This window comes from Petromyzon marinus, assembly GCF_048934315.1.
Source record: "Petromyzon marinus isolate PM22_M1 ecotype Great Lakes invasive population chromosome 78 unlocalized genomic scaffold, UKy_Petmar_22M1.pri1.0 chr78_unloc.1, whole genome shotgun sequence".
NCBI lineage: Eukaryota > Metazoa > Chordata > Hyperoartia > Petromyzontiformes > Petromyzontidae > Petromyzon > Petromyzon marinus.
In genome coordinates this window covers 352544-367967 of record NW_027422625.1, presented here as the reverse complement: position 1 = coordinate 367967, position 15424 = coordinate 352544, and the positions used below count along the sequence as shown (strand labels likewise).

At 44.7% G+C, this 15424-nt stretch overlaps 1 protein-coding gene across 3 annotated transcripts; it reads right to left on the bottom strand.

Annotated features, from left to right (window-relative positions):
• Positions 1-8003: 8003 nt before the first annotated feature.
• On the bottom strand, positions 8004-15424 carry LOC142908255 (uncharacterized). 3 transcript variants are annotated; one of them, XR_012931663.1, is made up of 4 exons: positions 14853-15424; positions 13112-13182; positions 8866-10366; positions 8004-8434 (listed from the first exon to the last, which is right to left on the bottom strand). XR_012931663.1 is itself a non-coding variant. In XM_076058716.1 (3 exons), exon 3 carries the CDS (start codon positions 10336-10338, stop codon positions 9217-9219), a length of 1122 nt encoding a protein of 373 aa, XP_075914831.1. In that variant the 5' UTR covers positions 10339-10366; positions 13112-13182; positions 14853-15424; the 3' UTR covers positions 8004-9216. The 3 variants fall into 3 exon arrangements, 2 of the variants coding, with proteins under 2 accessions (XP_075914831.1, XP_075914832.1); XM_076058716.1 differs by having other exon boundaries at positions 8004-10366; XM_076058717.1 differs by lacking the exon at positions 14853-15424 and adding an exon at positions 14687-14811 and having other exon boundaries at positions 8004-10366.

The following is a 15424-nucleotide window of genomic DNA, read 5'->3' as shown; positions in this document are numbered from 1 at the left end:
AAAACTGCTCTAGAGGAGTTGTACACCCCAAGCTGCCACTGCTATTCATTGGCGTAAAATAAAATGTTTATCTGTTTTTTGATTTAGCGTGCTGATCTTAAAGGTGCATTGAAAAAATTTGATACTCCCACCGATGCTTCTGTTGTTGTGGAGTAACTCATGCAGCCAGCTATGGCCCTAGGATTTGGTGTTACATGTTATTTATGTAGTTTATTGTAAAAATTCGGTCACAGTCCTTGTGATCACTGTTACGTTGCAATTATGGCTTTATTTTTTGGTGATTTGGAAAACGTTTTTTGGTTTGGACATGTTTGTTTTGTTGTCGTACGCAGTTAGACTGATGGCCTTAATCTAAGTTTTTGTGGTTGTTGTTGTTCTAGATTTGAAGCTTTCGTGACTGCAAGGATCCATACTTTTTGGTTCTATTCGGTAAAGTCACGTAGGTAAAAATATAATAACAAAAAATCACGACGTTTCGGCCACAACACAAGCGGCCTTCATCAGGTGAATGGACCAGACTGTCTCGAGGACAGCGCTGGAGTGAAACACAGCCACGCTCAGATCGCGACCTTTAAGCTGTGTGCGAGGAAACAAGGTTCCTTGACAAAGGAATTAGCATAAACAAAAAAAATTCGCATTTAATTGGCGGACTTAGCATGATGAAAGGTGTAGAGAGGGTGAACATGCGGGTGCACATGCGTCCGCATGTGCTGCGAAAGTTTGGGGTACCACTACTTGAAAAAATATACTGTACCATTGAAATTAGTTTAATGTTTGGTTCGATTTAGAACATCTTTCCAATGGTTGCTTAATTTTAAACCATCTTCTCGGTTGAAATTGTGTCTGTGTTTGTAGATCTGAATTGCCTCGTGAACAAATCTCTGATTAAAAAAAAAACGTGGGTTTGCAAAGAACCTTGGTATCGGTGAAAATTATATCGTGATCACCCACAGCATTGTAACAATGATCAGCTACGGCAGAAGAATTCGTTTTGCCGTGTTTCAAATCTGATTTGTGCTCACGAATTCGGTCAGAGACATGTCGTTTCGTCTCCCCGATATAGCAATCACCGCAGGTACAACTCAATTTGTAAACCCCGGGGTACTGTAAGTCAGGAATGACATCCTTCACGGATGGGATCAGATCACGAATTTTGTGTACTGTATTGAACCGGACCTGGATCTTGTGTTTGTTTAGAATTTTTGAAATCTTTTTTAGTAACGCCTGCTATATATGGTAGTGTGATGGTTTTGACCAGAGTATCAAGTGGTTGTTTCTGTATGGAGGGAGAAACAGCTTGGCGGATGGTACGGTCAGAGTATCCATTCCTTTTTGAGGGCCAGGTGTACATGTTTCAATTCACTGGTCAGGTGGTGTTGGTCCGAAATGCAATAAGCCCTATGGTATAAAGTTTTGATGAGATAATTATTTTGGGCTGGGTGGTGGTGGGAATCAGGTTTCAAGTAGGAATCTGTGTGGGTGGGTTTCCTGTAGACAGAATGCCCCAATGAGCCATCAGGTCTCTCAAACAGAACATCTCAGAATGGTAGCTTGCCATCTTTCTCCACTTCCATGGTGAATTTGATGGCGGGATGTCTGGAATTGATGTGGTGTAGGAAAAGGTTCAGAGCTGGGAGGCCATGTGGCCAAATGACGAAAGTGTCATCCACATATCTCTTCCACAGGAAAGGACTGAGGGTGGAAATCTGGATGGTGTTCGATTCAAATTTCTCCATGAAAACATTGGCTATCACTGGTGACAAGGGGGAACCCATGGGAGTACCCTCATTTTGCTTGTAGAAGGAACCATTCCAGCTAAAGTACGTGTTGGTGAGGGAGTGTCTGACCAGCGTAGGTACCTCGGGGTTTAGTCCATGTTGTACCAAATTTTGAACAAGGAGACCACATCGAAGCTGACAAGGATATCGTCAGGGGACAGTACAACATCTTTAACCATAGAAACCAATTGGGCTAAGTTAAGTACTGCTGAGGAGGTCTTGCCAGTGAAAGGTAGCAAGGTATCCGACAGAAAACGTGCTAGCTTAGAGGTAGGGGAGTTGATCGTGGATACGATGGATCGTAGTGGAGTGCCTTCTTTATGAATCTTTGGAAGACCATATAATCTAGGGGGTCTTGCAGCAGAAGGTTTTAGGGAAAAACGTTTAGTTGGTTCGATTAGGGAGGTCGAACTTGTGATGATCTTGTTGGTTTGCATAGTTAGGCTATTAGTAGGGTCATTTTTAATTTTTGAGTAACTACCATCATTGAGTAGGTCCTGAATTTGATTGTTGTATGAGTTTTTATCCATAATTACAGTGGCATTGCCCTTGTCGGCTGAGAGGATGACTATATCATGTCTCTCTTTTAATTTCGCGAGTTCTGAGCGTTCATCTTTGCTGATGTTGCTCACGGGTTTCTTAGCATTCTTAAGAATAGTAGCTATTTCAGCTCTTGCGACGTCTGCTTGGATGTGTGCTATACCTTTGCGGGCTACATGGACCTGAGAAATGATATCATCTATCGGTATATGTTTTGGGGTGACAGCGAAATGTAGTCCTTTAGCCAATACTGTTTTCAGATTGTCTGAAATCGGGGTGCTACTCTGATTGATAACAATTTTGTCAGCGTTTAGTTTGGTGATATGTGGAACCGGGTTTTTTCTTTGACAGGTGGTTGAATTTAGCTTTGCATCTGATTGAAAGTGAATCGGCAAAAAAAGCAGTCGTGTTGTCTACGTGGTTCCAATCAGAAGGTGACATTTTTTGTGTTAACGTTAAATGAGCTTGTAGGAGAGTCCTGTCTAAAGTATCGAGTTCAAAACGTAGTAGTCTTATCCTCTCTGAGATTAAAGAGAGGCTGGACTTAAACAGAATCTGTTTAGAATTCGGTGAGGACACAGCAGCAGAAGTGAGTGTGAAGGCGATGGGTATTACCTTGTGGTCGCGACATCTTTTGAGGAAGGTGAGCGTCTCGATGAGCTGTGACGTCTTGTCCCGTTGTCTGTTAAAAGCTCTAACAGATAGGTGAAAACCCTCCCCGTAGAGGCTATCAATTCTAGATTTGAATCTTTCGTGACTGCAAGGATCCATACTCTTTGGTTCTATTCGGTAAAGTCACGTCGGTAAAAAATAAAACAACAAAAATCACGACGTTTCGGCCACAACACAAGCGGCCTTCATCAGGTGAAGGGACCAGACTGTCTCGAAGACTGCGCTGGAGTGAAACAGAGCCAAGCTCAGACCACGGCCTTTAAGCTGTGTGAGAGGGATTAAGGTGCCTTGACAAAGGAATTGGAATTAAAAAAAAATCTTTTGTCAAGGCACCTTAATCCCTCTCACACAGCTTAAAGGCCGTGGTCTGAGCTTGGCGCTGTTTCACTCCAGCGCAGTCTTCGAGACAGTCTGGTCCCTTCACCTGATAAAGGCCGCTTGTGTTGTGGCCGAAACGTCGTGATTTTTGTTGTTTTATTTTTACCTACGTGACTTTACCGAATAGAACCAAAGAGTATGTTGTTGTTGTTGTTTGAGTTGCATCCCACTGGGATTTTTTGCACACAGCGTTGGTGTACGGTGCTTTTTTCAGGAATATTTTTGCTGTTTTTTTCCCATGGATTTTGTGTTTGCACAGTAACATAGTCACTTTAAGATGTTTTTCTTGTTCGTGTTTTTGTTGTGGTTGCACCCGATTCAAGAGACGAATGGCTCACAGGACTATACCAAAATAAACTGAACTGAACTGAATCTTTGCCCATCTCCAGAAGTCGTTCTAGTTTCTATTTATTTCATTGTGTGTGGTGTGTACGTGTAAGCAATGTGGGATATCGATGTACACAGATATGAACAAGATCAGCAGACAAGACGTCTTTCATACTCTTTGGTTCTGCCAGTAAAGTCACGAAGGTAGGAAAAATTAAATAATAATAAAAAATCGCGACGTTTTGATCGTAACACGAGCGGTCGTCCTCAGGCGAAAACATCCAGACATTATCGCGGCAGAAGTCACGTGAGCTACGGCACGTGACAAAGAAGGTGACCCCCCCCACCGTGGCTCGCCCCGCTCAGCTGAGCATTGTTTTAATGCGGTGGGATCACGCGAAATTAATTTCTTTAAGACGAAGGTATTTTCAAAACCCACTGGCTATACTCTTTTATATAAGTGTTGGGTCCTGACCCGTCCCAGCCAGGGTACGGGAGCTCACCTCTTGTCCGCTACAACCCGGCTCTAACAAGAGCCTCGGTTGAGGGTCCCCGGGTGCTGGTCCAGTCTTCAGGTCTTCGGATGTCTTCAGGCTTGAGTTGGTGAACACTGCCCGGCCCGTCCAAAGGGCCGGCCTTTTATCCCCAGGTCGGGGTCACCCATCCCCTCCTGACACCCCCCCCCTCCCTGAACCTTCTGGAAGGTCTTAAGGGGCCTTAGGGACGGGTGGGGGGTCAGGGGTGTTAGTCTCCGGTCACGGGGGGGGGGGGGCGGGGGTTTAACCTTTGGTCGACCCCTACGCACCTCGCTCTCTCGGCTGCCCCCTGTTGACCCGTGAACGTGGTGGCAGGTCAGCTTACAGCGCCTTGTTATGGCGCTTACGCACAACTTCGTGACGAACGCTGCACACCTACGCTCCCCCTGCATGAATGACGGAGGCGCAGGGACAGACGTTCGATCGTGCTGGAATCGATCTGCAGACGGCGGTCTTCTCACACGGCCAGCTCTGTGTCGCCTCATCTCGATCCCGCGATCCCAACCAGGTGAAAGTCCGCATCGAACCGAACCCCCGGCAAGGCCATCTACTTAACGACGAGAGGAAATTCACACGAAATGTCCATTTCAATTAATAAGCTTTCAATGAAGAAATACAATTATCTAATTCTAATGAGTGTTGTTGTGGAGAATGTATCTACTGGATGTGCTCTGCCTTGTAACCGAATACAAATCTGTACCAAAAATGCATTCCAAATGTGCTCTTAAAATTACCTCCTTGCTATGAAGCAGATCAACAGACACGACATCTTTCATTTATTGATCTCTCCACGGAACAAAGGAATGTTTTACACAACCTATAACTAGCACAGCCTTCTGGGAGTGCATCATTGATTCAGTGCAAGCCACATGTGGACCCTTATTGGTGCACAGCATCTCAACAGCAGCCGAGCTTGCTTCAACCGTTACGGACATCCAGACGTTAATCAGCAAGGACCATTTCTTGTCCTAGTTAGACAAAATCTACGTCAACACGTAATACAAAATTATAATTCGTATTGTCGAGAATGTATCTCCTCTACACGTAACTTTTGAGTGGTATGCCTTGTAACTGATGAATGATCCGAGTGTGCTCCCTATTTAAAAAACAATGAGTTGCGCCAGAGGGAGATGCTTCCTGAAAACACAAAAATACCCTTTGACCTGTATCACAAGAACAATGAGTCTCACCTGAGTTATCTGTACAGGTTTATTCCAAAACACACACTTTGTCCAAACATCACTTAATCAATGTTTGACCCTTATAGACAAAATGTTGCATGTATGCACACACTCAGACAAGTGTTCATTCTAAAAATTGAGTTACAATATTTTTTTTGTATATGACAACAGACGGAGTGAGTTAAATAAAAAGCGTGTAAAATACGCACTGTCTGCTTAACAGTGTATGAACAACATTCTATTGTGTCATGCAAAACGAGTAGACCATTGCCTGCTGGCGTCTCGGTCAAAATTGATCAAATTCTAAACATTACCTACAAACTCCACAACTGAGATGCCACATCAACCATCACCCCCTACTGACAGGCTCTTGTCCACATGCAGGCCGGTGCAGGACCACCACCTTGTGCCACACAGGGGCAGCTGCTACTTGGGGATGCTCTTCGAGTGCTTGAGACGAGATATGACACAAAACTCCGAATTGCCGAGGCGATAAAGCAAGCACCATATAAATGCAATTATGATAACATAGTCAACGCTTGGGAGCTTATTGGCATTCGCTCCTGGTTAGAGATCTACCCAACCCACAGGTCCACAAAGACTGGCCACTGTTACCCTGCTGGTTGATCCTAGGAATTGAGTGTTCAACTTCACATTCTTGTCATTAAAGACCTGTGACAAAGGTGCATATATTGCAGCGACATCGTCTCCAGCTTACACATCTACCGGGTCTCCATTTGACTTTGTATTGTCTCGGAGGAAGTCCACCCACACCTCCACTTCCACAAACTGCTGGGAGTTGCCTCGCTCTGCCTCACAGTCAGAATTCTCCTCCTGCTTCACGTTGGCTCCATCGATGTGAAGGTCCGATTTTGGAGTTGAATCTTCATCTTCACATTTTACCTTCACTTCTTCGCTCTTCACCATCACTTCTTCACATTTCACCTTCACCTCTTCATATTTTACCTCGATACCTTTAAAAGTGTCCAGGCTGGGATTTTCTTCCAGTTCTTGTTTCATGAAGGATGGGCTCATTGCGGCACTTTGACTTTCACAAGATGATTTCAGACTCCACTCCTTGTGGATGTTCTGATGCTTGTCTGTTCTCTGGTGTACATGAAAATTTGATGAATATGCAAATGCCTTCCCACACACACTGCACTTGAAGGGTTTATCTCCTGTGTGTGTTCTCTGGTGTCTTACAAGAGTAGATAACTGTGCAAAAGCCTTCCCACACACTGCACTTGAAGGGTATCTCTCCTGTGTGTGTTCTCTGGTGTGATACAAGAGCAGATGAACGTGCAAATGTCTTCCCACACACACTGCACTTGAAGGGTTTCTCTCCTGTGTGAGTTCTCTGGTGCCGTGTCAAATGTTCAGTACGATCCGTGCTGTATGCACACCGGTCACATTGATGCCTTTTTGCACCGAGCTGCGCCGAGTGCCTTTGCTCCATCAGACCAATTCTGCAGAGGAAGCAACAGAGGAAGCGTCAGCTGCAGACAGAAACAAAAGAATATCCACACCATCTACACGTCAGTATCGATGCACAGAGGAATGCATACACACAGTCACACGTGACTTACACGTCTATACGTATTCGTATATTCATGATATAGTGAAAAAGCGTCCCAATTTCATCACACGGGCTGTTACGGCACACAATGAGAGGGCAAATGTCATAAACGTGCCTGGAAGCCCTCGTATCTTCAAAATGAATGTTAACCCAAAACTCCAAGCACACAATTTCGGCTGTCCGGCTTCAAAAGGAATATTTATGAAAGCTAAATTCAGGTGACATAGCAAAGGGTGTTGAAAATAATACTATTTGTGTTATGCAGAAATGCATAAATGAATGTTCAATCACAACTTAGAGGTGTGAAGCCAGGCACAGATGTCCTTGAATGCTGGGATGAACAGTTCCGACTTCAGCTGCACGTGTGTTGTGATAACTTCCTGACTCCATTCTTACAAAGAGTTCCAGAGGAAAACTAAAATAAACTGTTGTGATACAACCTCCGTGCTCAATACAGTTAATAGACTTTACTGCAAATGCAAACTTCACACTGTCACACACTGGCATGGTAAACAGTTGGTGGTGTGTCCAGACGCATGCCTGGCCACCTTCATTCACTCAGTATTAATGCTTCCTTACTCCACCAAGTAATTAATTGAAGATCAATCAACATCGCTGAGGCTGCGTGTCTCTCTCTCCATGTGGTGAGATGTTAACTACCTCTCCTGGCATACAGGAAGTCGTGGGTACGAACCCGACCCTGACGCTTGCTGTATATTTGGAGTTTGCGTGTCTCTCTCTCTCTCTCTCCCCGTGGTCGCGTTGATTTCCCTCTGGATCCCACTCCACATGCAGAGAGTTTTCATGCAGGAGGCGTTGCAAACCAATGCGCCCCCTGCATTAATGACGGAGGCGCAGGGACAGACGTTCGATCTGCGGACGGCGGTCTCGTCGCACGGCCAGCTCTGTGTCGCGTCATCTCGATCCCGCGATCCCAACCAGGTGAAAGTCCGCATCGAACCGAACCCCCGGCAAGGCCATCTACTTAACGACGAGAGAAAATTCACACGAAATATCGTTTTCAATGAATAAGCTTTTAATGAAGAAATACAATTATCTAATTCAAAAAAATAATAAAGTACAAAGTTGTTTCATTTTCAAACTTCAAAACGGAGCATCGGGAGCTTGCGTGGAGGCGTCGTTCGTGTGCAATTCTTTTCGTGACTTTCCTGGCCCCAGGCCGTAAACGGTTGTGAGGGGCGCCGCAGGCGGTCAGGCTTGCTCCAACCCTCGGTTGTGAACATCCAGACGTTAATCAGCAAGGACCATTTCTCGTGCTAATTCGACAAAACCTACGTCAACACGTAATACAAAATTATAATTCGTGTTGTAGAGAATGTATCTCCTCTATGTGTAACTTTTGAGTGGTATGCCTTGTAACTGATGAATGATCCGAGTGTGCTGCCTATTTCAAAGACAATGAGTTGATCCAGAGAGAGATGCTTCCTGAAAACACAAAAACACCCTTTGACCTGTATCACAAGAACAATGAGTCTCACCCGAGTTATCTGTACAGGTTACTTCCAAAACACACACTTTGTCCAAGCATCACTTATTCAATGTTTGACCCTCATAGGCAAAATGTTACATGTACGCACACAATCAGACAAGTATTCATTCTAAATTATTGACAGGAATATTAACAAAATTGAAATACTGCACTGAAATATACTGCATCAGGTTACATCGTACTAACAAGAAGCTATTTTAAAACATACACACCGTATGCTTAACAATGTATATACAACATTCTATTGTGTCATTCAAAACGAGTAGACCATTGCCTGCTGGCATCTGGGTCAAAATGTACCAAATTCTAAACATTACCTACAAACTCCACAACTGAGATGCCACATCAACAATCGCCCCCTACTTACAGGCTCTTGTCCACATGCAGGCCGGTGCAGGGCCACCACCTTGTGCCACACAGGGGCAGCTGCTACTTGGGGATGCTCTTCGAGTGTTTGAGACGAGATACGACGCAAAACTCCGAATTGCCAGAGGCGATAAAGCAAGCACAATAAAAATGCAATTATGATAACATAGTCAACGCTTGGGAGCTTATTGGCATTCGCTCCTGGTTAGAGATCTACCCAACCCACAGGTCCACAAAGACTGGCCACTGTTACCCTGCTGGTTGATCCTAGGAATTGAGTGTTCAACTTCACATTCTTGTCATTAAAGGCCTGTGACAAAGGTACATCTATTGAAGCGACATCGTCTCTGGCTTACACATCTACCGGGTCTCCATTTGACTTTGTATTGTCTCGGAGGAAGTCCACCCACACCTCCACTTCCACAAACTGCTGGGAGTGGCCTCGCTCTGCCTCACAGTCAGAATTCTCCTCCTGCTTCACGTTGCCTCCATCGATGTGAAGGTCCGATTTTGGAGTTGAATCTTCATCTTCACATTTTACCTTCACTTCTTCGCTCTTCACCATCACTTCTTCACATTTCACCTTCACTTCTTCGCTCTTCACCAACACTTCTTCATATTTCACCTTCACCTCTTCATGTTTCACCTCGATACCTTTAAAAGTGTCCAAGCTGGGATTTTCTTCCAGTTCTTGTTTCATGAGGGATGGGCTCATTGTGGCACTTTGACTTTCACAAGCTGATTTCAGACTCCACTCCTTGTGGATCTTCTGATGCTTTTGAGATCTCTGGTGTACATGAAGATTTGATGAATGTGCAAATGCCTTCCCACACACACTGCACTTGAAGGGTTTTTCTCCCGTGTGTGTTCTCTGGTGTTCTACAAGAGTACATGACTGTGCAAACGCCTTCCCACACACACTGCACTTGAAGGGTTTCTCTCCCGTGTGTGTTCTCTTGTGTGCTACAAGAGCAGATGAATCTGTAAACGCCTTCCCACACACACTGCACTTGAAGGGTTTCTCTCCCGTGTGAGTTCTCTGGTGTGTTACAAGAGCAGATGACTGCGCAAACGCCTTCCCACAAACACTGCACTTGAAGGGTTTTTCTCCCGTGTGTGTTCTCTGGTGTTTTTTAAGAGTAGATGACTGTGCAAACGCCTTCCCACACACACTACACTTGAAGGGTTTCTCTCCCGTGTGTGTTCTCTGGTGTGCTACAAGACTTGATGACTGTGTAAACGCCTTCCCACACACACTACACTTGAAGGGTTTCTCTCCCGTGTGTGTTCTCTGGTGTGCTACAAGACTTGATGACTGTGTAAACGCCTTCCCACACACACTGCACTTGAAGGGTTCATCTCCTGTGCGAGTTATCTGGTGCCGTGTCAAATCTCCAGTACGATCCGGGTTGTTTTCACGCCGGACGCATTTCTGCCTTTTTGCACCGAGCCGCGCCGAGTGCCTTTGCTCCATGAGACAAATTCTGCAGAGGAAGCGACAGCTGCAGAGAGAAAAAAAAATATCCACACCATCTACACGTCAGTATCGATGCACAGAGGAATGCATACACACAGTCACACGTGACTTACATGTCTATACTTATTCATATATTCATGTTGTAGTGAAAAAGCGTCCCAAATTCATCACACGGGCTGTTATGGCACACAATGAGTGGGCAAATGTCACAATCGTGCCTGGAAGCCCTCGTATCTTCAAAATGAATGTTAACCCAAAACTCCGAGCACACAATTTCGGCTTTCTGGCTTCAAAAGGAACATTTATGAAAGCTAAATTCAGCTGACATAGCAAAGGGTGTTGAAAATAATACTATTTGTGTTATGCAGAAATGCATAAATTAATGTTCAATTGCAACTTAGAGGTGTGAAGCCAGGCACAGATGTCCTTGAATGCTGGGATGAACAGTTCCGACTTCAGCTGCACGTTTGATGTGATAACTTCCTGACTCCATTCTTACAAAGAGTTCCGGAGAAAAACTAAATAAACTACTGTTTTGCGATAACCGCCATACTCTAATAGAGTTAATAGACTTTACTGCAAATACAAACTTGACACTGTCACACACTCAGAGGTGGAGCCAGGATTTTCAGGTAGGGGGGGCAACCCCTCCAGCAATGAAAAATGAGAGGAGTTGTTAGTAAGTAGAGAGTTGTCAGTAAGGAGTTGTTAGTAAGTAAAGAGTTGTTAGTAAGTAAGGAGTTGTTAGTAAGTAAGGAGTTGTTAGTAAGTAGGGAGTTGTTAGTACGTAAAGAGTTGTTAGTAGGGAGTTGTTAGTAAGTAGGGAGTTGTTCGTAAGGAGTTGTTACTAAGGACTTGTCCCTTATATTCTTAGCTCTTTCGGTAAAGTCACGTTGAAGGGAAACAATAAAATAATAAAATATATATAAAACAATAAAAATTATCACGACGTTTCGACCATAACACAAACGGTTGTGTTATGGTCGAAACGTCGTGAGAATTTTTATTGTTTTATATATATTAGTATTTTATTGTTTCCCTTCAACGTGACTTTACCGAAAGCACTAAGAATATGAATTACTGCAGTCACGAAAGCTTTAAATCAAAATTTGACTTGTCCCTTGCTTTTTAATCAATGCGTGTGAAAGGCATCACGCTCGCTGAAGGTGTTTGCCATCAGGGAAGTCGTGTACTGTATACGCAACTGCGCACAATTCTGTGAGTCGCTTGTAACTGCTTTGCCGTTAATTATTGCCAATTATGGACTCGGACTGCTGTCCTCTCATAGAGTCCCTGGCATGTAATAATATGCCACACGGTGGCAGTGGGGGTCGCAAAATGCTGATTTATCTATATATATGAAAGGGAAATGTGTGGATATGTGTGTCTGGTCGAAATGTTTAGCAAACTTCCCAACATGCTACACACTTGAGACTTGGCATGTCGGTAAGTTCCATATTGTATTGGGGAGGGGGAGGAGGGTGGGGGAATGACCATGAAGTTTGTGGAGTCAACCCGCAACACACCTGAGTTAAGCGCTCTGTAATGTTTACCCCTACCATATGGCTCTTCGTGCGCTGTACTTCTAGGAGGTGTTAACAGCGTGCAGGGAGATTTTAGGTGGCGCTTCGCTCCTGGCTGATGAAGCCATTGGCTTCTCGGAGTTTCAATACATATCCGTGCGAAGAACGGGTACAACGGCTATCTTAAATATAAAGCAGAACATTACACCTGTTTGTGTGACGCAGCAAAACCTTTCCAACGCTGTGCTCTGGCGTCATGAAATTTTCACAGCTCATGCTGTCTGGAATTTCTAAGTGAACGCGACTATTTTCAGCTCGCCACGTCATTCCCTTCCCGAGTGGCCAAAATCGACCTTACGTAGAAGTGGATTAAGGTTAAATTTCCATTAGTGAAAACATCCGATTAGGGTTACTTGATTTGTTTCGGCTTTTTTCCTTCGTGCGAGCATCAACATTTCCGGGTTTTTCAGTTGAAATATAAAGGAATATGAAATGTATCCAAGACAAGAATCCAAGTCCCGGGCGAAGCCGGGTAGTGAAGCTAGTTACTAATAAACCCCAAGGATCCGATCGAAATTAGGGATTTCGATCGGATCGTTGGGGAGGAACGTGCCACCCCACCCCCACTGGCTCCACCACTGTCACACACTGGCATGATTCACAGGTGGTGGTGTGTCCAGACCCACGCCTGGCCACCTTCACCTGCTCAGTATTAATGCTTCCTCACTCCACCAAGTAATTCATTGAGGATAAATCAACACAGCCGAGGCTGCCTGTCTCTCTCACTCTCCCCGTGGTCGCATGGATTTCCTTCCCGATCCCCGGGTTTCCTCTCCACATGTAGAGAGTGAACACGGCCACGCGCCCAAAGTGAACACCGCCATGCATCCAGAGTGAACACCGCCACACGTCTAGAGTGAACACCGCCACGCGTCTAGAGTGAACACCACCACGCGTCTAGATTGAACACCGCCACGCGTCTAGAGTGAACACCGCCACGTGTCTAGAGTGAACACCGCCACGCGTCTAGAGTGAACACCGCCACGCGTCTAGAGTGAACACCGCCACGCGTCTAGAGTGAACACCGCCACGCGTCTAGAGTGAACACCGCCACGCGTCTAGAGTGAACACCGCCACGCGTCTAGAGTGAACACCGCCACGCGTCTAGAGTGAACACCGCCACGCGTCTAGAGTGAACACCGCCACGCGTCTAGAGTGAACACCACCACGCTGTTGACAAGTCCCACCTTGTTGTTGTTGTTGTGGGCAGGTCGCTTCTGAAAACAAGAGCGGTACAGCAGCTCAATGCGGGCGTGGCCTGGTAAAAAAATAAAAAAAACTGTGAATATTTAAAACAAAACAAAGTTACAGAGTAGCGAGGCAGGTGAAGAGAAATTAAAACTTAAGCAAGATACTCTTTGGTTCTTTCGGTAAAGTCACGTAGAACAAATAAAGAAGTGAAATAATAATTTCAGTTTCATTTATTTGGTATAGCCCTGTGAGCCATTCGGCTCTTGAATCGGGTGCAACCGCAACAAACAAAAACATGAACAAGAAAAACATCTTAAAGTGACAATGTGACTGTGCAAACAGAAAATCCAGGGGAAAACAGCAAAATATTCCACAATAAGCACCGTACACCATCGCTGTGTGCAAATAGCATGCGACGTTTTGATTGCAACACAAGCAATCATCATCAGGTACAAGTGAAAAAGAGAGAACCTAGTAAAACTTAGCCGACTCTCTGTGTTGTATTGCATTACGTTTCTAAAGTAACAGTCAACAACACCCCAGCTGGTTGATAACGTTCTTCCAAAGATTGCTCAATTTGAGAGAGAGACAAAACACAGACACGGAGACACATAGACAGAGGGAGATAACACAGAGACACACAGAGAGAGATACACACATAGGCACACAGAGATACAACGCCTCTGTGATGAGGCCTTAAATAGAGAGAGAGCGGGGGTAGAGAAATTAGCAAGTCAATGCAAGGCCGTAGTCATGGAGTCAACATTGGGGGGGACCAAATCTTCCAGGGGGTCTGGGAATCCCCCCCAGAAAAAAATGTACATTTGAAAACTCATTTCCTGCCATTTCCTGCATAAAATATTAACAAATTTCACTAACACATGGGATGGATTTTGCATTATTTGATACAATGTCAAAGAGTGTATTGTATTACATTGCTCAGTTTTTTTTACTTTTCTTGTTTCATAGTATGTAATGGCAGAGATTAGGGATTCATAAAGTACAGCGCAATCATATAAACAGAAATCTATGCATTGTTATATGAAGACAAGTCCAGATTTTGTGGCCAAGGTTTAGCAAATCGTTGTATTTATTAACAAAGCATCGCAATTAATATTTAGAAAACATTTTTATAGCAATATTATATATTGTATATTGCTATAGCAATATATTGGGGAGGGGGGGGCATTTTGAGCATATTTGATTATTGGGGGGGATGTCCCCTCCAATATATATTATAATTATTATAATATATTATAATTAATTATAATTATAATATATTATAATTACGGCCTTGTGTCAATGAGAGATTGGAGCTTTGGTAACTGCAGTAAATAATAATAAAACGAGCACACACACAGAGAGAGAGAAAGCACACTTAATAAAACTGAGTACAATTAGGAAATGTAATGCAACACAGAGAGTCGGTCAACACACAAGTAACGCATAGCCTGGTTGATTACTTTCTTACAAAGATTGCTCAACTAAGCGAGAGAATTGAACAAACGCGATCAGGTGAGGGCAGGAGGCAAGACGCCACGTGGCTAGGCCCCGCGCTGTAACGTTCCAACCTGGACATCGCTTCCAAGCTCGCTGCTACTCAATTGACATCCCTACGAGAGAGAAAGCGAGGCTCTACCTCGGTAAACAACAACAAACACCACCACCATCACAACCACCACAACAACCACCACCACAAACACAACAACCACCACAACCGCGATGAGAATTTCTCACCTCGGATTTCAGTTTACGCGCGGAGCGGCAGATTCCGGTTACCTCGTGACGTCACGCGGCAGGAGGCGGTGACATGACGTCACTTGCGGGGAACAAGACACGCCCCTCCCACAATCAGCGGCTCTGGGACTTAAATAATTAATGTTAATGAGCCTGGCCCATAAGTGGAGGGATTGGGCGTGGGTGCCGATCTCGTCGCAATAAACTCGCAACGGCTTTCACGAAAACATTATGTTAATGAGCCGCCAGTCACCGTGAGTAGCTGTGCCCAAATAAGGATTGTACTTAAACAGATAACGAAAGTGACCCAGGCAAGAGTGACGTCACGCTCAAGGGCACGTTGGATGGGGTGGGGTGAACGCCTTGGTGACATTACGTCAATAGCGAGGTACACCTCCCCCTGGCGTTTCACGCCGATGAGGTAATGCTGAGTGGTGACGTCACAGAACGTGGTTGGAGTTTAAGTTGATTTAGATTCATTTTCCATTGCTCCCTCCCTTGAACAGAGACCCCTTGGGTGTGTGAGCTCAGCAACAACGTGTACATTATTGTGTACACACACACAAACAGTG

What these genes read in the sequence shown, in the direction of transcription:
- LOC142908255 (XM_076058716.1), bottom strand. Translation starts at nt 10,338, where the DNA reads ATGGAGCAAAGGCACTCGGCGCGGCTCGGTGCAAAAAGGCAGAAATGC.